This window comes from Oenanthe melanoleuca, chromosome Z (assembly GCF_029582105.1).
Source record: "Oenanthe melanoleuca isolate GR-GAL-2019-014 chromosome Z, OMel1.0, whole genome shotgun sequence".
NCBI lineage: Eukaryota > Metazoa > Chordata > Aves > Passeriformes > Muscicapidae > Oenanthe > Oenanthe melanoleuca.
In genome coordinates, this window is record NC_079362.1 from 74,036,867 (window position 1) to 74,060,841 (window position 23,975).

At 39.1% G+C, this 23,975-nt stretch overlaps 1 protein-coding gene across 1 annotated transcript in view; it reads left to right on the forward strand.

The window, feature by feature from the left end:
- ARK2N (arkadia (RNF111) N-terminal like PKA signaling regulator 2N) overlaps positions 1–23,975 on the forward strand; it is a 44,579-nt gene that overhangs the window by 11,784 nt on the left and 8,820 nt on the right. Inside the window, exons 2-3 of the mRNA XM_056514108.1 lie at positions 2,998–3,811; positions 22,055–22,237. Of these exons, the coding sequence (XP_056370083.1) occupies positions 3,088–3,811; positions 22,055–22,237 (907 nt within the window). The 5' untranslated portion in view covers positions 2,998–3,087. The remainder of the gene's footprint in view (positions 1–2,997; positions 3,812–22,054; positions 22,238–23,975) is intronic.

Consider the following 23,975-nt stretch of genomic DNA (forward strand, 5'->3'; position numbering starts at 1 on the left):
CATAGATGTTTTCTGCCAAATGGACTGTGTTCTTCCCTTTTTGAGGGAAGCCTGTTTGAGTCAGGCAGGTAGGGTAGAGTTTTTTGGTAGGGTTTTTTTTCCCCCACAGAGTGAAAAGCAAAGCTCTGGGTTTTTTTAATATATATAAAAATCATGATATATGATGTCTAAAGAGTCAGTTCAATTGATCTGTAGAGTACAAACCTTACCAGAACATGTGGGTTTTTTTCTGTATGCACAGAAACACATCAGTGTTTTGAAATTACTATTCCCTTCTTTACTGCCACCTCACTGAAAATCACTGTGTGAGGGATCAAACCAGTGTGGTTGGAGTAGTTAAAGAAAGTAGTTAAAGTAGTTAAACTTAAATCCCACTTTTAAAATCCAATAAAATAATTGTAATTGAGCTGTTAGCAAGGTGGCAATGTGCAGATGAAACATATTTTTTTCTGGCTGATAGACCTGAGAGATGGAAAGGCAAGTGCAGTGTTGTTACAGCCCTTTTGGGAGCTGTGAGGTAAATGATGTTTCCAAGTAGGACATTTGTGGAAAAAAGTCTACAGCTGACTTTGGCTGCCCTTTAGCTTTGTGTCAAGCTCTGTTCTTTGTGCTCCCCAGGCTAAAAGGTTGAACAGTGCAGAAACTGTTCTGCAGTTATTAGTATGAATATTTAAGTATGTTTTCATTTGGCCAAGCTAATACTCTTTTGGTTTGTGTCTGAGCAACCAATATTTTCCTTGTGTGTACATTTCAAAACTCTTAGAGAAGATATTTTTCATTTTAAAGTGCATGGCCAGAGGAAAGCTGGGAGCTGCACTAGCAGGTACAATACAAATTCCACTTGTTCCATCATCAAATCTGTGTTTTGCTTACCTGTATAATAGGAGAATTACTTGATAATACAGGTTTGTGAGTGAATTACTTAGAAATATTGATTTTATTGAAATGCATTTATGCCTCAGAATGTGTGTGTTCATCATTTAGGTTTGTAAGTGCTCTGCAGTAGCCTTGGAAATAAATTGTTCCTATGTGGTATTTACTGCTTACCTGTAATTACTGTCTCCAGACAGTCTTCTTTGAAGTTGCTTTCAAGAGAGGGTGCACATATGTACAAATATTTTTCCTGATATACATGTTCCTCTGTTTCACTGTGCATTTTATTCTGGTTTTTGGAAGGCAAATGCTGAGTTTAGTGTTTGGGATTTTGGGTTTGTGGGGTTCTTTTTCTCCTGTTTAGCCGACCTGGTCTTGTCATCTCCATCTTTTTTATGATGTCTGATATTAAACAACCTTTCTTTCCTTAGCTAGTGTTTCTCTTCCATAAGTATTTTCATAATTTCCTTGTACCATACAGCAGTTCATTCATTAGCCTGAAGGAAGCATGAGCTCTATTTTAGTGTTCTCTAAAAATGCAGTTTTGAAGTGAGTTAGGGCACACAGGACAATGCTGAGCTTTACAGAACACCTTTCAGAAGCTAGAAAGTACCCTTGTATTGTGTATTACATACATATATAGAATTACATGCTTACAGACAGCTTGGGATGGAAAACTGAAGGAGGATTCTCAGGGTACAGAAAAATCTCTCTGAAGAGAGATCTCTGAAAATCTCTCATCCATGCTTTCTCAGGGTGCTCAAGTGCTGATTGGCCTTCTCTGCAGAAATGCAGTTTTTCAGATAAGATCTCACTGCTGCGTTTTTTGTCTACACTTTGTTTTTTGAAGTGCCATAAATTTATCATTTACTGTACTTCTGAAGCTGTAAAGGATTTGTTCCATGCCATTAAGCTATAAGTGAATGAGGTAATCAAAAGATCTTTATTCTGTGTTGTATTCCAAGAGGAAATTCAGGTGAAAGGCAAAGCAAAATAAAGAAGACAGAACAGTAACTATTGATCTCTCCAAGAAAATTTCCTTGAAGTTGCTTCAGGTACTTTTGGGTAGATAATGTGCAAGTTATCAGTTAGATAAACAGCTTGGTCTTTGTATTTGCACTGAAGCAATGCAATTTATTAAATTATAACCTGAAGTAAAATGTAGGATACTGGTGTGGGTAGATAATGTTTCTTGCTTGCAGGCCCTATTGTTTAATGCTTCTTTCCTGGAAAATTTGAGAGAAACTAAATCAGCCTTGAGGTTCTCATATAGCCAGGGCTTGTGTGGAAGACACTCAAGGACTTCCTGAATGGTGTTTTAGATATTCCTAAAACATCTTTACGTGACTCACCAGCATGGTGATTTTCTGGTGAGAGCAATCTGTGTGACACGTATCTAACACCTCTGGAGCCAGAGCCTGTAGCTGTGCCTCTAGCAATTCAGTAGCAATTCTTTATTGAATAAATCTTTGGTATGTAAGGTTCCTATGCAGAATGGTTCCACTCCCCATTCAATGGATGTGTAGATGAAGAAATAATATGGTGCAACAGGATGAATTTACAAGGAAAAGGTAAATGAAGAAAACCAGTATGATGCTGAGCAATAAGATGTTCTCCTGTAGAGCCAGGCTGGCAGAGCTGGGGGTGCTCAGCTGCACAAGAGAAGCTCCAGGGAGAGCTCAGAGCCCCTGCCAGGGCCTGCAGGGGCTCCAGGAGAGCTGCACAGGGACTGGGGACAAGGCATGCAGGGACAGGACACAGGCAATGGCTCCCAGTGCCAGAGGGCAGGGCTGGATGGGATATTGGGAAGGAATTGCTGGTGGGAGGGTGGGCAGGCCCTGGCACAGGGTGCCCAGAGCAGCTGTGGCTGCCCCTGCATCCCTGGCAGTGCCCAAGGCCAGGCTGGATGGGAATTGGAGCAGCCTGGGATAGTGGAAGGTGTCCTTGCCCATGGCAGGGGTGGGACTGGATGAGTTTTAAGGTCCCTTGCTACCCAAACCACTCTGGTGTTCTGTAAACCCATTTTTGTCTGCATCCAAAAGCAGTGAGTTGTTTGAGGTAACACTGTGAAGAGCAGGCCAAGTTACTTGTGTAATTCTTTCCTACTGTTCTGTTCCTGTGCAGGCTGCTGCACTGCTGGAGACCACGTCTAACTCACCCAGCCTCCTAGACAACGTGCTCAATGCTTTGAGACTGGAAGGACCTTGCTCTGCAATGAAGATGGAGGCAGTAGGAAAAACAGAAGAACTTGTTGATTCAGAAATTCCACCAAAGACTTCTGATAAGCAAGAGACTGCTCCTGATGAAGACAGGCCTATAGAACTCGAGACACAGCCTCAGAAGGACAGCGTGCCCACTGCAGCAGACTCTGCGGTGCTCTCTTCCATGCCTTGCTTGCTGATGGAGCTGAGGCGGGACTCCTCGGAGTCTCAGCTGGCGTCTACGGAGAGCGACAAGCCAGCGGGTGGCCGAGTTTATGAGAGTGACTCTTCTAACCACTGCATGCTTTCCCCTTCCTCCAGCGGCCATTTGGCCGACTCAGACACGTTGTCTTCCGCCGAGGAGACCGAGCCCTGCCAAGCTGAAGCTGCTGTGGACGGAGACCCTTCCGCGGTGTCCGGGGCTGCGGTCGGGAGGAAATCCAGGAGATCCAGGTCCGAAAGTGAGACCTCAACCATGGCTGCCAAGAAAAACCGACAGTCTAGCGATAAGCAGAACGGCCGAGTCAGCAAGGTGAAGGGTCACCGGAGCCAAAAGCACAAAGAGAGGATCCGGCTGCTGAGGCAGAAGCGGGAGGCGGCTGCTCGCAAGAAGTACAACCTGCTGCAGGACAGCAGTACCAGCGACAGTGACCTGACCTGTGACTCCAGCACGAGCTCGTCAGATGACGACGAAGAGGTTTCAGGGAGCAGCAAGACAATCACTGCAGAGATACCAGGTAGAGGATGTTTTTTAAACTGAACTGTAACGCGCCCGACATCGTTTCTCAGCTGTCATGCTAAGTTAGATGAGTGACACTTGAGAAAAACCCAGGAGAACTGCAGCTCTGTGTAAATTTGAAGACTGCAGTGTAATAACAAGACGTGGGCAAATTTTAAAAATCTGTTTTGAGGTTCCTGTGTGCTTTTGCACACCAACAAAGCATAGAAATGGTAAATGGGAGGAAGGACTGCCTTTGAATTCTGGATTTTTCAGATCTTTGTAAGCCTATATGAACTCATGTCAGTGCTGTCAAATCCCCTTAGATGGTGATAATCTAATCCTTAAGATAAGTGGCCAGCTTTGCTTTAATATATAAAGCCCACAGCTTGGCAGCTGTGTTAGAAATGGCACAGCACACCTCTTGCCTGTGTAACAGTAAGGCCCTGGCCATTATTGCACTTTTTCTGTGCTGTCAGCTCAAAATGTCAGTGCATGACAAACCTGCTTAGCCTTATTCTAAGTTCTTTCAGATTGCAGCTGGTCACCTATTTTAGGATACAGATATGATTGCACAGGTGCCCAAGCTATATTCACACCTACATTTTCAACATTTTAGACAAAGTTGTTAGCATTTTCCTATGTTGTTAGGATCAATGATTTCTACACTCTTACCCTTCTGACACATCTATGTTAAGATGGGAGGCAGCAAATTATAGGGGCCTTCTTGTCATTTTATTAGTGTCATTTTATTAGCAAAAGAAAGTTGAATTCTTCAAGATTTTTGTCTGTTGAGTCTTTGTTATTTTATCAGTCCAAGTGCTGTGGACAGGACTTTGTGTGAATTGCAGCATATTATACCATAGAACCATCATCATATGGCAATCAGAAATAAAATCCATAAAAATAAAAATACATAAAAATAAACTTTTTTGCTTGCCAATTTTTACTGGGTTACATGCCTTTTTGCCTGTTGTGCTAGAAGTTTTTTGCTTTTTGAGAAAAATAACATCTTACATAGGGCAGGAACATTTAAAGGAAAACTGCAATATTAAGTTGCTGAACTAATGCTTTTAGATGAATTATTTAAAATACTGCTGCAGATCATACAAATACTGATTTAACTGAGTTAATTATGGTGGATGATGCTGTCACCATGAAAACTGGCATTTTTCCCCACACCTGCTAGGAAGCAGGTTGCACAAAGGAAGTAAATGTTTATTATTAGAACGTCTGGAAAAGGCGTAATATCCTCCTATAATTATTGTGTAGCAAACTTTTAATAGAGATCTAAAATTATTTTTACCAGTGTAGTAGTTAGTCAGTGTTGTTGCTTTCACAGTTTTTACCTTTTTACTTATAATATTTACACTCTGGGCAATTTAAGCCTAATTTAAAGCCTGTTGAAGAAGACTATTTTGTTGATTTTTGGGACATGTTCTTTCCCACCTCTCAAAAAACCCTAAAACACACAGAATAAGTTCCTCAGGTCACATTCTTTTTTTAAGCCATAAAAGTACTTTGTGACCCAGAATGGTGCTATGTGGTATTTTCAGGTGTGCTTAGGTTTCTGAGGGCCATTGTGGGGATCTGAAACCACTCCAGGATATTTTTTGATTATCCCTGGGTGCTTCTGTATTTGACTCTTGGTCCTGACCACCAGATGCTTTTGGTTAAGGGGTCCCATCACATGCAGAGCTTGATTATTAGTGATGATTACACCAAGGCCCAGCTTTACCTGCAGTACCAGAGTGCACAAACCATCCCAAGGGCAGGACACTAACATTTATTCTAATTTCACAGCACATGTCATGTGCTCGGTGCTGAGTTCTGTTTAAGACATTAAAAAGTTTGAGCTGCCCCCTTGGTGCGATGGGGTCCCATGCCTACCTGCCACATTGCGGTTTTCCTTTAAATAGAAACAGCTTTGCTTTGTGGGAAACACCTTGAAAGTGCGAGAGAAAAATGCCCTCTGTAGAGATAAGGATGTGGTTTGTCCAAAAAACGCACCCTGTGCTGCTTGTGGGTGAAGGAGACGTTGTAGTTTGCAGGGCTGTGGTGGAGCCTGAGTCTGGCTGGACTCACGCAGCGATGGGTTCCCAGGCCATCTGCCACCCCTCTGCCTGGAGCTGGCAGAGCACTCAGCTTTTTCTGAGAGCTGCTTTTTCTGGCTAGAAAGACATTTTAGTGCACTTAGCAAAACTCTGTGAATAGCCTCAAAACTGTGGAAGCGAACGTGTGGATAGAAAACAATACAGGGCATCGAAAGGAGTTATTGGAGTTTCAAACACCAGTGTTCTCTGCACACAGTGGAAAGCTGAAAGGTTTGATTCAATGTCAGGACATAATAATTAAAAACTTCTGCCTTTCACTTTTAAAATAAGAGTTACCTGTACACATTGATGAAGGTGAGTTTTTTACAGGCAGCATGTGTTCCCCTTAGTCTGTCTTTAGACATTCAGGTACAGTCATGGTTACTTACTCAACTTCACTTATTTTCATATCATTTTTATTTTTAGCCTTCTGTTGCCTGAAGAAAAGCTTTGCCAACAGAGATGCTTTAAAATTTTTAGTGCCAGTTAATTTTGCCCTCATGACAAAAATTACACAGACTCTTAAGCTGTCAACGCAGGTAGTGTTTCAGCAGGCAGTTTGCTTGTGTGTGGTCTGAAAAATTAAATTGCCACGTTTGAGAATACAGTAGTCTCTCATGTGGTGTCACTAAAACTCTTCTATTTAAATAGTACAGTAGTTCAAATAAACCTTTTTTTTTTTTTAGACCATCCACATCACGGGCTCTGAAAAATGTTTGGCTAAATTTGTAAGGTAAAGAAAACGTTCAGTGAAATACATGGTGATGATGACGCCATGAAGTTACAAACAACAGTTGTACAATAGATAGGTCTCTCTGCTGAACTTAAAGGTACTGTGGATTAAAATAGTGGCAGGCTTGTTTTTCTCCTCAAGGAAGACTGAAGAGTTGAGATTTTACGGTGTTACTTTGATACAAGTACTGTGAGCTGCACAGGAGCTCAGTCCAATGTAAGTTACGGTATTCTGAATGCATCCTGTGGTGTTAATTTACACCCGAAAATACAGATTCAGTCTAAACTTCAGGAGTGCTCCTGAGAACCTTTCCGCTGATGTGAGCAGTCATAATCTTTGGCTATTTATTTCAGGGAATTATGTGATTTTTGGATTATTGCAGCTGAGGAACAGTTTTTTACCTTTTAATGACTGCACCTCTCTGTTGGCATTTAAGATTTTGCCATTCTTAAACACCACATAAACATGGCATAGGGGTCCTGAAATAGATTCTGCTAGACTTCCTGCTGCAGTAGGAAGTTTTTCCTTTAAACAATTTCATATGTGATGCTGCAACTCTGAATGAAATTGGCATGAGAGCAAGTCTGGGAATCAATATTTCTTGCTGTGTAAACACTTCTCCTTTGGAAGAAATAAGGGATTTTTAAAAATTCAAATAATATACAAAAATATTTTGCATTTTACCACCATTGTGCTTTCTACAACTCAGAAAAATCTGAATTGAAATGGGGATGACTCATATTTTTAGGCTATCACAAAAATCTGTCAAAAAGTTTGAGTGTTAATTGAAAAGGCTGCATCTCACTTTGTTGAAAAAAAGACAAGTCTTATAATATGCAGTAAACCCAAAGAGATGGGCACAGGCTCCTTTCTCCTAAGAACTGTGCATAGATCTTGGATGAAACATCTGCCAGGGTTGAATTTGGTTCAAATAACTCAGAATGACAAGTACAGTTAATACATAGTAAAAAGAATCAGTCTGTTAAGAATGATTTACTGTGAGATAGTAATTTGGAAGTGTTTGCAGCAAAATAACACAGAGGAACCAACCATTGCTAGTTAGAATGAAGATGAAGCATATCTTACATTGTTATGGTGCCAGACTTCTTAAATTAAATTTCTTTGGGTTTGGTTATTACTTTGATTGTACTTAGGAGATCCCATAAAGAGACAGCATTGGGACTTTTCTTAGGTGCTGTTTTGCTGGATGTATCATCTTGAAAATGAGAGACGAATCTTTGATTCTGACCCCTTTGTGACTGCAAATTTCTTCTCCTTTAAACCTGGCATAATTTAAAAAAACTATAGTTAAAGTTCATAGACAGAAGAGGGACCAATTGAATAAATGCTAGCATTTTTAATATGTAAAAATGCATTTGTAGACTTGGGTTTTTTTAACCCTAAAATTAAGAAAAGATTGAATATGGTTTTTGTAGTAACTTAATGGGAAGCATTTAAAACATTGTTTTGCACTGCTGTAAATTTGAGATACTCTATGAATGATGCCTTCTAAAATTTGTATTGCAGGGCTGTATATATTACAATACCTACTTTATTCAGTTTACAAAACAATTTTGTCAACTTTGACCATTCTAATTCATTCTTAACTTTAAAAACCTGAGGAGATTGTCTCACTTATCACCATCAATAGTTTTTATTTAAATTGCAATTAAAAATTAACTTTACTTATTTGTATGTCTGTGGAAATCAGAAAGATTGTAAGTAGCTCCTTGAGTTTAAGGTAAAATCTGCACTAAAGACAGATGAACAGAATCATACTGGATTTCAGTACTAGAACTAAATGAACAGAAGAAATACTTTGTTCAGGGAGGAAAAAAATTATTGAATATACAAAAGGGGTCATGTTTTAGGAAAAGAGGTACCATTTTGCGTAATTCATTGTAGTTAAAATGCAGTTGGAGGGCTGTAAATTAGTTGTGTAAAGTAATTATCTTTAGTAGGGGACCTGAATGTTGAATTTCTAGTATATCTGATAGGCAAACAGATGGGTGAGAAAGACTTAAAAACTACTTTTCAGAAGTAAGAGAACGGGCTTTTTTAGCTGTTCCTGAAGGATCTGTGTATACATCATCTCAACAGCTCCTAAAAAGAATGTAGTGTTGAAGTGATACTGTAATTTTATGTACTCAGTGAAATTCCAATAAAGATTTAGTGCCTTAGGTTTTTATTAGTAAATATTTACTTAGATTGTGCAATGATTTATCTCATTCTTAGGGTATTTTCTTTTATCCTTAAGCTAGAGGGTGCCACAAGTTTCACGTGTAGATATTAAATTTCCATATTCCTTACCTTTGTGTAGTTTAATGTGATGCTTGTCTTGGTTTGGAATTACCTTAGGCAACATTTGTGTGTTTGGATGGCATGCACATATTGTTCATGATTTCTCAAACGGGTACAGAGCCTCATTTTCTTGGGAGTTTATTGCTTCCTAGATGATTCCTGAGTGAACTCCAGACTTTTAAATAGAGATTTCACTGCCTTTTGTTTTTGATCTGTAGAGTAAGGCCATGAGGATTGGCCTTCTCTTCTGGCTGCTGCAGTTCTTCCTGATAATACCAAATCCAGTGATTTCCACTGTCCTTTTGATGGACAGCTGGACACAGAGCAGTTTTCTTCCAACCATTCCCTGTTTTCTGCTTTGCCCAGGGCAGGCTGTAGGAATGGTGTCTCAGGGCAGGGTCCTGGCTGGTGTGGGGCTGCTCAGGGCTCTGTGGTGTGCAGGTTGTCCCTGTGATGGAGCTGTGCCCATCACGCCTGCCAGAGGATGCTCTCCCCTGCTGTGTCAGCATAGCACTCACATAACCCCCCCTGTGTTTTTGTGTTTTGTGTCGTGTGTCCTCCTCATTGGCATTCTGTGTGCTTCCCAGAATCAGGCCAAGACCTTTTGGCCAATTCCACCTGTGTTTAACAGCTTGTTTATAAAAAGGTCCAAGTGTGTAAGTAAAATACACGTAATTATTCAGGTTTGTCAGTTAAAAAATAGCATTTTTGGATTGCAGCTTAATAGGAATAAACATGTTATTGTATAACATTTTTCACACCTTCAGTTGAATTTGAAACAAATTGCGAGGGAACTGGAGTAATTTGGTAAAAAAAAGACACCTTTGTGACAGAATTGTCTGAGACTTCTAGAATAAAAATAATTTTGATGCCAAAATTGCTATTATAACCTCAGTGGGTGTAAAATTTTATTATAAGAGTAATACTGTTGGTTAATATATGCTGATTCCTCTCCTGTTGTCGTACCCAAGGGGAAGAATTAGAAAAGTTGTTTTCCTCAGTTAACATGCCTTAATAAACAATATTATGTTCTTACTTAACGATGTCTTATCAAATGGCCTCAATGTCTTTAAAGCTGGCTTCAGTCGTGCTGGGGGATCTGGAGGAGCGACCAGGGAAATTCCAGGATTGCTTGACAGGGGCACCGTGTGGGATAGGAACTGCATAGGCAATGTGCTGGAAGAGGCCATGAACTGCTTTGCCGAGATGCAGAGGCAGACAGAGGAGAAATTCCGCATGTGGATAGAAAAGCTAACCCGTCTTGACACGGACGAAGAGAGCAAGCAACAACTGGAGCCCAGGGAACCTAAAATCCAACTAGTTGGCCAAAGAACCCCCCCTACCACACAGTCAGGGGCTTTCGTGCAGATGCCTGATAGCCAAGTGCTTCCTCAGCAGCCGTTTAATTCGTACCTGGGCTATCAAAATGCCGATGCCGCGCTAGAGTTTCCAGCGACTTTTAATAACAATTTTACACCTGTCTTTCCAGAGAATGGGAATATGGCAGAGCCTGATCTGAATCAATCATAAACTTTAAAAAGAAAAAAAATCTGATCTTTGCAATCTTGATGTTAATTTGGATTCTGCTAAAAACGAGGTTTGCTTTTCTCCTTGTATGTGTTTGTTTTGTTTTCTCTTTTGGGTTTTATTACCATGATATTGTTTGTTTTTCTTAATTTATAGTGAATATATGTAGTTTTAAAAAAATCACAGTATACCCACCTGCATGTGCCAGTATACACATATAAACACCTTTAAAGGTGTATAGGGGGAGCCACCCTAAGCTTTCATCACCAAACTTGAGCAAATATAACTTAGAATCCTTGTCTAGATACTCCAAAAGCAGTAGGGCTGTGTTTGCTACAATAGGAGCATTCAGGGTATTCATCCAGATGCCCTTTTTGCATGTTAAAACATTTATATAAAGAAATAAGTTTTATATTTAAAGAAATTCAGACTAGATTCAGACCCATGACATTTCCTTAACTCTCTCTTTTACAGCTTGAACATGCCACACATTAGCTTCTTCATTTTTAGATAGAACTAATAAATAAGCTTACCCTAAAAATTTAGCTGTCTATAACAAGCGTGCACAGCAGATTTAATTCCTTTTCTTGTCTCCCATTCAGCAGTTCATTCAGTCCAGGTTTTTTTATCAGTGTTTTTTTATCACTGCTGCATTGCACGTGGCATGTTTGTGGAGGCAGTGTGCACACACAGGCACATGCACACACGTCTCTGTGTGCTTGGATGGGTGCAGGTCATCTCCACCAATTCCAGGTGTCTGCTCTGCTGTTCCCTGGGTCTCAGTGGGAAGAGATAAGCCCTCCTGGCAGTGTCTTTCTCTCCCATGAGTTGTCCCTAACCTCGCTTATCAGCAGTGCCTAAGAGATAACTTCGGGGTGAGATGAGTCACCCCAACCTGCTTCCTCCTGTAAATACAGCCCAGCCACATCCTTCACACTGGAATAAAAACAATCCTGTCTGCCCTCAGATAAGCAGCCTTCAGGGGATGGGTTGAGCCTGGGCACAGGAATTTAAGGGAAGCTTGATAAGCAGACACCATGGTGGTCTGGTGGCTGCTGGCCTGGGTCAGTCCAGACCACGCATGAACGCCGCCGAGATCATCCTTCACTGGTGATGGGGAATGCATCAGATCCATTTAAACAAGGCAAAAATTTGTTGTTTTGTGGGTTCTTTTTTTGTACTAATAGTTATCCTGAATAGGCAGGCTTGAAACTGTAGGGTTTCTTTAAACTGTATATTAGAAATATTTAATTCTTACTGTTATTGCTACTCACAGGGATTTTTTGGTCACCTCTCCAATAAGGCCTTCTTTCATGTGAAGTAACTTCTCTGTAGCTACCAAAAAAATGTGTTTATCATCAGGTAGAACTTGATAGAAGTTTCTAATGAAAATTAAGTCAAAATTTTTACAATGGAAAATGAAAATCTGCAGTTTAAGTAAAGAAAACACGTAGGTCTCCTTTTGCTCAGTTACTCTGCTTTTTAAACCACAGTTGCTTTTTTCCTAATTATTTTAGTTTTCTTGCTTTTCCTTATGTTGGGAGTAACCACAGTATGTTCTGTAGGTCAGGCTTTTTTTTTTACCCTCCCTGAAGTCAGTGGGAGTTTTTCCATCAATTTATGTGACAGTTTGGATCAAACCTGTAACAGGAACTCAAGAAATACTTTTTGTTATCAGTATAATATCAGCACTGGTATTTTAACATTATTCTTGTCCTAGACTGACTTTTTTTACAAGTATATGATGCCTTCATTAAAAAAAAAAAGAGGTTAGAGACCTGTGTTATTTTCAGAGTAACTATTTGAAAGACTATGCAGGAGATAATTTTTAAGTACTGGGATAAAGTCTTTTCAGATCACCTTCATGCATAATTTTGATACAAAAATTTTGATACAAACTTGTTAGAAAACTCCCTTGTCTGAAATTATGTGCATTTCAGGTAGAAGTTAAACAAGTTGTTCTATGTTTGATTGCAGTTTAAAAGCTTATCCTCATCTGTTTAAAAAGATCTTTCAGGGAGGAGTATTTGGTGATAAAACAACCCCCACTAAAATGGATCCTTCTGGTGTTCACAGATATTTTATATATATATATATATTAATATATATGTATATGAATCTCTTTATGATGATGATAAGAGCAAAATATTTTAAAGCATGACAACTCTACAAATCTTTCTGTGCATGCAGAAGCAGCTTTTTGCAGTGACTGGTTTACTTTAATGTGTATGTCTGTAAGCATGCCCATAGTCTTTTTTGTAAAATAGAATAAATGGAACAATTAGGTATTTCAGAACAAATTGTGTAAGGAGTTCAGTTGAACTTATTTATCTGTCAGACTGAAACATCTTTACATATGTATCTCATAAATGGGTAATAACTTAATTAGGTATGTAGCCAGTGACATTTCTGCAAATGTTCAATGTATTGGTCAGGTAGTCTTTTAAAAAGAAAAAAAAGAAAGAAAAATATTGAAATAATTCAGTGTATGAATAGATTAAAAATTGTATTTGGTTACTGGAGGCAAAAATTTAAATATTTTATGTTTTCCATCACTGCTAACTGTTATTTTCAATGCAAGCAGCTGTGAACATAAAAGAATAAGCAGAGAGTGATAGAAGTTGAGCATACAGACTTTAAAGCTGTACACTTTCTAAGATAAAATTACCTCAAGGCTCCTAGATGACTGAGGGAATAGTTCCTAGTGGATATAATTTTAACTTAATTTCCCCACAAAAACTACCTAGCTGAAGGCTAAAAACACTTGTGCAAAATCAGTGGCCGTAAGTTGTATTGTAAATGGTAAATAATGTTTCCTTTGGCCACTCTTTCCACTTGGCTCAAAACCAGAGCCAAATCTTCAATTTTGTCACAAACCCTCTCTTGGAAGTGAAAAGTGTGTGCCGATGTGCACAGCTGAGTATCTGCTCCATGAGCTTTTTCCATGTGTGGGGAATTACAAAACTGAGAGGGGAACCCCACCTTCCTGTTGTTCAGGTGTAGTATAGCCTACCTGGTGAAGGATTTACCCATAAACAGAGCAAATCAGGAAATTTCCCCATAAACAGGAGCATTTCTCTTCTTGCTCTGTGTTCTGAATCTGGGAGGTACAGAGCCCTGAAGGAACCAGCCTCCAGATACCAATACTAGTGATGATTCTGTGTTTTAACTGTGTGTGACAGTCTTTGGCATCTCTTTGAGAAAACAGGTTCAACACAGTTTCAGATTTTTACTTTTTTTTGCCTCCTGGGAATATTTTCACTATATTTTTATGACATGGCTGCAGTTGAGTTTGTCATGATTTCCATTATAAGCTCTTATTTTCAAAGGGCTTCAACTAGAAACCCTCAGGGAGTTAAAATTTCTTCAGATGAAATTTTAACATAAATTTTTATCTTACCCATTCTGTATCTCATGGAAACAGTCTGACTTATCTAAAACTACTTTAGGACTATCGGAAGAAAGCTCATCTACTTTTCAACCCTGAATTACATTTCAAATGTATGTTTATACTCACATCTCATCAAAGTACTTAAAAACCACCAAATTTAACAAGTAGGGGGGAAATCAGTAGGAGTTTTGCACAGACATGGAGAACCACAGATAATACAGAGTTTCTTTAATTGCCCCAGGATTTATACTTTAGAATGGTGTAAAGAAACATTTTAGTTCCTTTAAGGAATTTTACTTGTGGTTTGAAAAGGTCAGATGCATGGAGTTAGGTGTAGGCTGGTGTAATTCCAGGGATGCTGGTGCCAGTTCAGTCCTAGCTGGCCTGTTCCTAGAATCATGGAATGATTTGGGTTGGAAGGGACCTTAAAGTTCCTCCAGTCCCACCCTCCTGCTGTGGGCAGGGACACCTTCCACTATCCCAGGCTGCTCCAAGCCCCATCCAACATGTCCTGGGACACTTCCAGGGGTGGGGACAGCCACAGCTCCTCCAGTTCAGGCTCCTATATTATCACTTTAAATATTGAATTGTATGTTTTCACTATGGCAGCTGTTCCAGCTTGGAGAAGTGGAGCACCTATGCAACCCTGGAGATGAGATTTAGCAGCAGGTGAAACACAGAGGTTTTGGTTTCACCTTTTTTGTGCAGCTGCAAAAGAAGTAAGACTTTATATATAAAGGCTCAGTTTAAATTCCACTAAATGTCAAACTGACATTGCAGTAAAAGGATTTCCTTCTAGAATCAGTCACTTTTTAGGAGTCCAGGGGCTTCACTCTGCAATGTTTTTGCAGGCTTGACTTAAGGTTCTTGACAAGGCATTCATGCTCCTTTCAGTGGGGTTTGGTAAGGAAGATTTTTAGGAATAAATATCTGAATGGTCAGGTTTTATTTAAAAGAAAAACTCATATAGCATAAAACTCAAGGCAATGAAACTTTTTTCAGATTTTCTATTACAAAAACAGTGCAGGGAAAAAAAAAGTCAAAATGTAAAACTTTCAGTGTCATTTTTAACAGTACTAGGTCAAAATAATTCAGGCAGAAATACACATCTATTTTTTTAAAATCAGTGTATTTTAGTGTTTGTGCAGGATTGTTGGGTTATTTTATCTGAGCTGCTAGGGTAAAGACTGGAAAACCAATCTTAACTTCAACGAAACGGGATTATATTTGGCAATTATGTTACAAATTTGGACATATTTATTATCACTATTTTCTCCTTTAATATATTTTATCTCTTTCTGTACCCACATACTGTATGTGGATAAATTTATAACATTTCAAGGGCATTAAGAAATTAAACCTTAGTCCCATTGATAGTAGTAGAAATTTTCTTCTGGTTTTAATGGGGCTAGCATTTAATCTCATTAAAAATTGACATTACTCTGCAGTTTTTTGTCCAGAGAGTCCTCCAGCTGACCTTGAGGGGAATCTGCCTGATGGGGGTGTGTAATTCAGGCCAGTTGGGTAGGTGTTTTTAAAATAATGGGGGTCTGCACTGTGACCACTGCAGTTACACATGTTAGAATAAATGCACTGTGCGATTTGTACTGTAGAAGCCAAAATAATCAGGCTGATTGATAGAGATGGACAGTACCTTGCAAAACACGAAGCCAGAAATTGGTCTTTCTCACAAATTTCATTAGTCTCTTGGTGTTAGGTCAGCAAAATGAAGGCACATGGAAAAATAGGCTTATTAAGTGAGGAGGGATTTCAAGTGCAGAGTGATGGAACAGGGGATTAGTCTGGACCATGAGAGGCTGTATCAGTCCTTCTGTGGAAAGCTGCAGTTTGTGCTTGGGAAAGTGGGATATTTTGTGCAGGGTGCATGTTTGCTGCCTTTTCCTGATGGAAGTTGTATTAACACAGGGAATTATTTACTCTTTTTAACTGCCATGGCTGTGTAAGAGTGTGAAGGTTTCCAAAGCCCTCTTGAGACACTTCTCCAGGTAAAATTGGGGAAGAGATGTGGTTGATATACCTGCTACCATAATTATTCCATTGTTAGGCAGCATCACAGAAAATAGCTCCTGTAATGAGATACAAATTGGATGTCACTTCCCAGTATTCTCAATCCGTAGCCATGTTCCATGTGCCTTTGCTTAACGCACAATTAAAAATACTTTATTATCTTGATTCATGATTTGGTAAATTAAATCCAAGATATTTTCCATCTAGTCATCAAAAAGCCTGAAAGTATGAATGTTGTTCAGCGAGACTTGAATTTTTTGAGATTTCTTTTCATGTGATATATTAAAAAGTATCAAGTCTGAGAGCAGATAATAATTTGATCATGTTGTTTTGATTTTATTTTATTACTATGGTTAAAAAGAATACCAAACAGAAAAGCTTTACTGTGTGATATGAAGGAAAATGTCAGGAAAGTGGATTCACTGATAAAGTTCACTTTATGATTTTAGAGAGAATGTTGTTACACTGCTATTGTTTTTTATTGTATTTACTATGTATTATTTGCTTAACTCTGTAAATTTTGAAATGTAACTACTGTAACCTGAAATAAATAAATAAATCTAAATAGCAATGAAGTGTTTCATGTTGCTAAACAGTTCAAAAAAGCACAGATCTCCAGCTCCCACTCCCCTTTGGGAATTTTTTGAGGGTTCAGGTAGTTTGTGCCATTTGAGCTGCATATACTTTTGAAATGGCAGGTCTGGGTCATGTTTTAATTAATGCCAGGTTTGTATTGCTTATCTGAAATGAAAAGGCTGTCACTCCACCCTGTAGTCTTGCGTATCAGTACTTTCTGTTTACTGATGTGTCCACTGTAAAATTATTTTGACAAGTCACTTAGGATAAGTCTTTTAGGTTTTGGCACACAAAATATGATTATGTTGATTATGATCATCTGACCTTAAAATTCATGTAGCTAATAAAGTCCATTCTATGTTTTGTGCAATCTGGAAGTAAATGGGAGTTACCTCTTGAATTTAAGCAACAAGTGTAAATGAGGGCATTAGGTATTTCATTATTTTAAAATGTCTCAGTATTCTCCTTTGTTCCACAGAAATAGATTCAATTAGAGTAGTGAGGCTGAGACCATCTCACAGCCAAGGGGTGGAGGTGAGGCTGGCTGTGTCTCTGGGGGCTCTGTGTAGCCTTTCTAGCCATTGCACCTTTCCCAAAAGCATTCCTAAGCACGGCTGCTAAACTCCTCAAACATTCACCAGTTAAAAATAGCCCAGTAATTGGAGGGGAATGTTGTTTTCAGCCAGACTGAGCTCCTCTGCTCCTTAGCCTTGAGCAAGCTGCAGGCTACTGCCTGCCTCAGTTTCCCCCGTGGACTAAAGAGGTTAATAATCATCTCAGAGCTGTCCAGGATCCTCTAATGGAGAGCTTTGTGTAAGAACAAAGTGCTATAATTATTGTTGCTGTTACTATGTACTGTTCTGTGTGCCTTAAAACTTGGGATACTCACACCTAAACACGGCTCCGTGTCTCTTCCTTGCAGAGACACTGATGGCTCCAGAGGGTAGTTCAGACCACTGAAATCAGGCTTTTAATTTTGGACTTATTTTAATTGGGATAGTCCTCTGGAGATTTCAGTCTTTTTTTCCTCCACTTGTAGAGAAAATTTAGCAAATTTTAAATCCCATCCCTGAGGCTGGAATTCATCTTGTGGAACTCTAGCACTGTAAAATTCAAGTGCCTGGGCTAAGGTGGTGTCTAGGCTTTTTCTGTTTGCTGGGGAAGGAGGTGAGGTGGTGCTCTTGATGCTTCAAGCTGCAATTTCCAGGCTGAGGTTATCTGACTCTGGAGTTTGGGTGATGAGCTCTGCTCAGCCTGCCTAAAATGTAAGAAAGATGAAGGGAAATAATGACTTGTAATCATAGAATGGTTTGGGTGGAAAGAGACCTTAAAGCAATGCAGTGCCACCCCCTGTCATGGGCAGGGACACCTTCCACTGTCCCAGGCTGCTCCAATTCCCATCCAGCCTGGCCTTGGGCACTGCCAGGGATCCAGGGGCAGCCACAGCTGCTCTGGGCACCCTGTGCCAGGGCCTGCCCACCCTCCCACCAGCAATTCCTTCCCAATATCCCATCCAGCCCTGCCCTCTGGCACTGGGAGCCATTGCCTGTGTCCTGACACTCCATGCCTTGTCCCCAGTCTCTCTGCACCTCTCCTTTGGGCACTGGCAGAGGCTCTGAGCTCTCCCTGGAGTTCAAGCACCTGCAGCTTGAACCTGAGCCTGTCCTCAGAGATTCCAAGGACTTAATTCCCCACTCAGGTTCTGCTATCTAATATCTCGTGTTTTCTCTGCAATGATAAACAGCCCGTGCAGTGCAAAGGGACAGTGCTTCTTCTGGAATGGCTGCTTTTAACCTACAGCTAAAATTTTATGCTTGAGTTCCCCTTTTTGCTTGTGCTGCCATTATAATGAAGCAAGGGATAACAGGAGTGTGGATCTTACAGCATGGGTTAGGCTGCTGTGTGTTCAGATGTGGCTCTAAGAAAAGCAAGGGAGCAGATAGCAGATGAGGAGTGATTTGATTTTCTGTGTTGCAAGTTTAAAATGAGAATTGGTATGTGTAGACCTGGTTTTGTGCATTTGACTTCTGATTCAGTTGTTTGGAGTGGAATTAGTTTTGATGAACTGTGTAAATTAAGGGAGAAGTGGACACTTGGAAATGCTGTCCCCGTGATGACCTCTGCCTCTGAATTCTTTGGGAAAGAAAAAAAGAAAGCAGGCTTTCCCTCCTCCCTTATAGCATTAAATGTCAGCAGCTGTATTTTGCTGCTGGTACTTATTAACTTTCAGCCTTGCCTTTTTCAAGCATTTATTGCTTTCGAAATGAATTAATGCTTGTCACCAGGGAAATGTACTTTTCCCAGCTACCTTGGGTCCTCAAAAGATGTAATTTTTCTGAAGTAGATAGTTTAAATTACTGACCAGGGAACCTCCTAACTGTTCTACATTAAGTCTTGGTTCTGGCATGGTTTGTCTTGATGTCTGTTTTTTAATCTGCTGAAATCCTGTTAGAGTCAGTAATTACATATAGTGTCTCTATTAGAAAGAAAAGATGATGAATTACACCTATGGTTGTAGTTAATCCTTTTTTACCTTTTCAACCAGAAAGCATTTTTTCACTTTATTTTCTAGCTGAAGCCATTATTTCTTGATACCATACATTCGCTTTGATCACATTACTGGATGATCACATACTTGGCTAGGGAAGTATTATTTATTTCCAAATTTAACCATTCCTTTCCCATCCATGCAGCACTGAAAAGGAAACAGGCTTTTGGGAACAGAGGATTCTTTAAACTTTTTTTTTTACATGCCTTCACTGCAGCTTTCATCTAGTTGTTGCGTGCAACTTCTTTATTGTTTGGGTTTGTGTGGTTTTTTGTTGACATTTCTTTTGAGCACACATAAGCATTTATGCTTATTTCTTTTTTTATAAATAAGGGGAATCTGAGGATTTGTTGCAGTTTGGTGGCCATTAGCTTGGCTTTGGTAATCATTTGCTGGTGATAGGTGTGGATAAACCTGGTGTTGGGGGCCTTCCAAATTTCCAGATCAGATCCTGAAAGGCAAGGCTGAGAAATGCAAAAATAGATCTCTGCTGTGATTGCTTTGTAAATAGGCAGCTTGTTTGGGGTTCTTTTTTCCAGATTGTTAAATTGGTGGCTATTACCCTGACAAATATAATTACAGTATGTAAATTATATTGAAAATATTTTTGTCTGTTTGATGTATACTGAATTTAAGCTAAGTTATAAGGTGTGCTCTGTGGAAGTGTGGAAGATACAAGAGTGGAGCTACAGATAACAAGTTTATGCTTGTATTTCCTACTGATGAAGACTTTCACACAAGTTATTTCTATGGGTAGGTGATGAGAATATCACTCTGCATGTATATACATTTATTATACATTTTTGCATGATTATACATGTAGGAGTGGTACAATTTTGACTTGAGACTATTGGTGCCTTTTGTCCAAATACAATTTTACTCGTGTAGACATGTCTATCTAAAAATCAAATTTCGCTTCTGCTTTTGGAGGTCTGAGTCAGAAGTGAGAGAAACAAGGGCCTGAAGGAACAGTCCAGAGCTCCTGAAATCTTAGATAACCTGTTGAAAAAATGGTCAAATAGTCAATATTGTACTTGACCCTCGTATCTTCTGCACTCGGCTGTTTATTTTTACAGCTCACATTATATATGTTCACGCTGAACTCTGATGATAAGACTGAAAGAAAACATGCCTCCCATGATTCAGTCCAGCCCTAACTTCTGCGTGTAATTTAATCATCAGCTGCCACAAATAATTAACTGAACATCAGCCAGCTTAATTCTGAACTCGGTATTCCATTATTTTCTAATTGCCTTTTAAAAAGACAAAGATTGCCTTCCAGTTAATTATCAGGAATTCTGTTCCAGTCATAATCATCAGCGTTTCGTGTTGCGAACAGTTTGATCTTTAATACATTGGCATTTAACTACTCATTTATTTTTGTTGGGTCTGTTTTAAGTTTGTAATGTAACATTGTTTCATGGAATTGTTGTTTTGGAGGCAGGTCTGATCTGAAATATTTTGCGAATTTCTTCATACCTTGTTGCAAAACTGATCTTTAGTACGACTTAAGCAAAATGTCACTCTCTGATGAACTGTGTTGCTAATCACAAAGTAGAGGTTTCTGAAAGTAGTTGAATTTTATTTCAGGCACCAAGTTACTAACAAACACCCCCTCCAAAAAGCCCCTAAAATCAAAATCCACTCTAAAAACCTCTTTTTAAAAGCAGCTTTTTGGAGAAGTAAATTTGAAACTTCTGGTTCGTCATGTTCTTTCTGTCTTCTGTGAGCCACTTAAAACTCTGAAACCAGTTTTTCCTAAGGCTTTTCATTCTATTCTTTATCGCTTTAAAATATTTCATTAGTCATTTTGTAACTCTGAAAGTCCTGTCTTCCTGAACACATTCTTAGTTTATGATTATTTTGTATTATCCCATGCAAGTTGTACCCTCCATGTATCACACCCATAACAAAAGGTCCTGCAGATGCTTAGAACTCCAAGAACCTCCTTGGAGTTAAAGAATGGCAGAGAAGCTGAGCTTTGGCCCAGCCTGTGTTTCTGTCTCATCCTCATTTGTGTGGATGAAGCCTTGGTCCAAAGAAAGTTTTGATCCTCTCCTTTGGGAGAGGGACCTCCAACCACTTTTCATCCACACTGAGTCAGTGAGCTGCAGATGAGGCAAGGCATTTGGGCTAAAACACTCACATCCTCTCAGAATTTCATTATTTATCCATTCTCTCTGCTTCCACATCAATCTTTGTCTTGAATTTGCCTGATTTTTTTCTGAGCCTCTTCTGTTTCTAGCATGCTTTCCAATTATAAGTGATTTTCATTCATCACAAAGAATTTGGTTGATCCTAACAAAACAGATCAAAAATAGGTTTTTGTTGTTTCTCAAGGACAGATTTCAGAATCACGTAAGCAATTTTATCTCCCTCTTTCCTCCTTCATTATGGTGGCCAAAAATTCATTCATTGAATTAAAAGCATATTTATCACTGCACTATATAATTTTGTTTCTTGTTATTCTTGATCTTAACAAAAACCCCAACAAACACCACCAAAAACCATTTCAATTTTGAAAAATCCCCCTGCCCTTGACAGGTGACTGTTATGAAAGGAAAGTTGCCTAATGTAAAATACATTGTCACTGAATTTTTTTTTAAAAAGTTACTTTTATTCAATCAACCCTATAATAATGTAAGCTATCACTTCTGTAAAATTCTCTAGATAAATATCTTGTCTTCCCAATTTAATGTCCTGTAATTTATTACTTTTTTTTTTATTTTAAACTGGAGGTTTTATCCTTTAACGATTGTAAATGTAACATTGTGAGGTATGGATATGTTTATGTGTAATGTAAAAGACAATACACAAATAACTGGTACTCTGATAAATGTGTGTTTCTGACACTTGTGGTTTTTGTGTATGCAAAGGTCAAAATGTCTGTAATCTCAGGCTATGTTCATTAACTGAAGTTTAATAATTCATACAATTTACTACTATGAAACTTTAAGAGCTTCATGTAGGATGTTGCATTAATCCTTAAGCAAATTATTTGTACTTTTTGAGCTGTCTTTCAGTCTGTGCTGATTTCTAACCTGTGTTGCTTTTCTCCCCTGCAGATGGACCCCCTGTTGTGGCTCACTATGATATATCAGACACAAACTCAGACCCAGAAGTGGTAAATGTGGACAATCTGTTGGCAGCTGCAGTAGTTCAAGAGCACAATAATTCTTTAGGAAATCAAGACTCAGGATCTGCCTGGAGAGCCAGAGGGCTGCTGAATGAAATGAGTGCTGATACAGGTTTGTTTAAATTCTCTGACATTTGTGCCAGCATTGCAGTTGGTATCTTTCCTTTTCTTGCTTTCAGTATTTTATATAGTTTATACAGCTGTAAAAGCTCCCTGTGTGGATTTTGTGACAGGACAGGACAGGTGCTTATTAAAAAGGTCAGACATTTGTTCCAAAATACAAGTGATGAAAATTGACAAATATTCCTGCAATATATTTTTTACACTAATTTTCTTAACTACCTTTCTTCTTATTATTTTCCTTCTAATTACTACAGGGAACTTATAGGTCTGGGGTTTTGGTGGTTTTTTTTTAAAGAAAGTGCCCTAATCTTGTTACTGAATGATTGATTATGACAATCCATGCCACCCGCTAGTCAACTGCTCCTAATCTTATTTTCAGTATTTGGATTGCCAGTGTATGTCTTTTGCCTTTTTTCTTCTTTTTTTTTGGTTTGTCTCTTATTATCTCTAAAATAAAAGCTTTAATTCTTCCCATATTCCATCCGCATTTCTAATACCCCTTAGAAAACTGGACAGTGTTTTGGATGTTAGCAGGGATTATTATGTTTCCCAAAGGTCTCCTGCCACAGGGCACCAACATGGGGAGTGTTGTGGTGGCTCTGAGCTGCTTTTCAGTGTCTTAAAGAAGGGCTTAAAGAAGCACAATTAGGTGGTGCTTTATAAAGAGATGTTCCACTCCTGTGGAGTCTACAAGTCCACTATTTGAGTATGAGAATCTCTGTGCCTTATTTTCACTGTGGTCCACTGTCCCAGCCTTTTTGAAGCTTACTTTTGTTTTCCAAGTTCACTGGTATTTTTTGCAGGACAGCAGCTGACTGATAGCTATTTGACCCCTAGCAATCCCAGTCCTTTATTAAGGGATTTATTAAACAATTAGAGCAGCTGAAGTCACCTGTATTACATAGCACTAATGGACCAGTACACCAAATTAATGTAAGGAAATATAAAGTGATGTTTCTTACCAAGCTTTCTTCCACTTTTCTCTTAAAATGCTGCAGTGCAGGTAGATTTTTTTTTTTCCTTCCTCCACGTATATCCAAGGGGACTTGCAGGCAAAAGAAAACTGAAAATATCAAGAGGCTTCTTCATTCCTGGGAGTGTTCATATGGATTTGGTTCTGGTGTTATGGCCATGTCAGCAGCTAAAAGGATGATTCTCTTTTTGATCATGCCAAAAATCATACACCTTACCCTGCAGCCTCTGTACACATCTGACTGCACCTTTGCCTGTGCTGGCCTTTTCCTACCAGGTCTAGGGTTGCACATTGGGAAAGCAAAATTTTCAAATCTTGCATCTGGTTCACAAGTGTAATCTTCAGCCAGTATCTAGTTTAGCAAACCTTAAGGAATGTGTTCCCATTGGAAAAAAACAACATAAGCAGCTCTATCAAAGGGAAAGATCTTATTACACTATCACATCTTAGTGCATGGGCAAATATTTGGGGCTATTTTGCAAGCCCTGGTAGTGTAGGGCAAACAAAACCTCACTTTGGGCGTCATCCTAATGTTCATGCAAAGAAATTAACAGCGTGGGCATGTTATTAGGCATGAAACTTGAGTGGCCAGAGGCTGTAAATCTGTCTGTCTGTGCTATAATCCTGATTAACACTCAGCTACTCTTACAGTATTTACTCTGTTAATCATGGATTCACTACTGCTAATTATCTTTTTGTTGTCTCAACCTAAAGTGATGGTAATATGTGGAAGCTCTTTTGGGACTCCAATTTG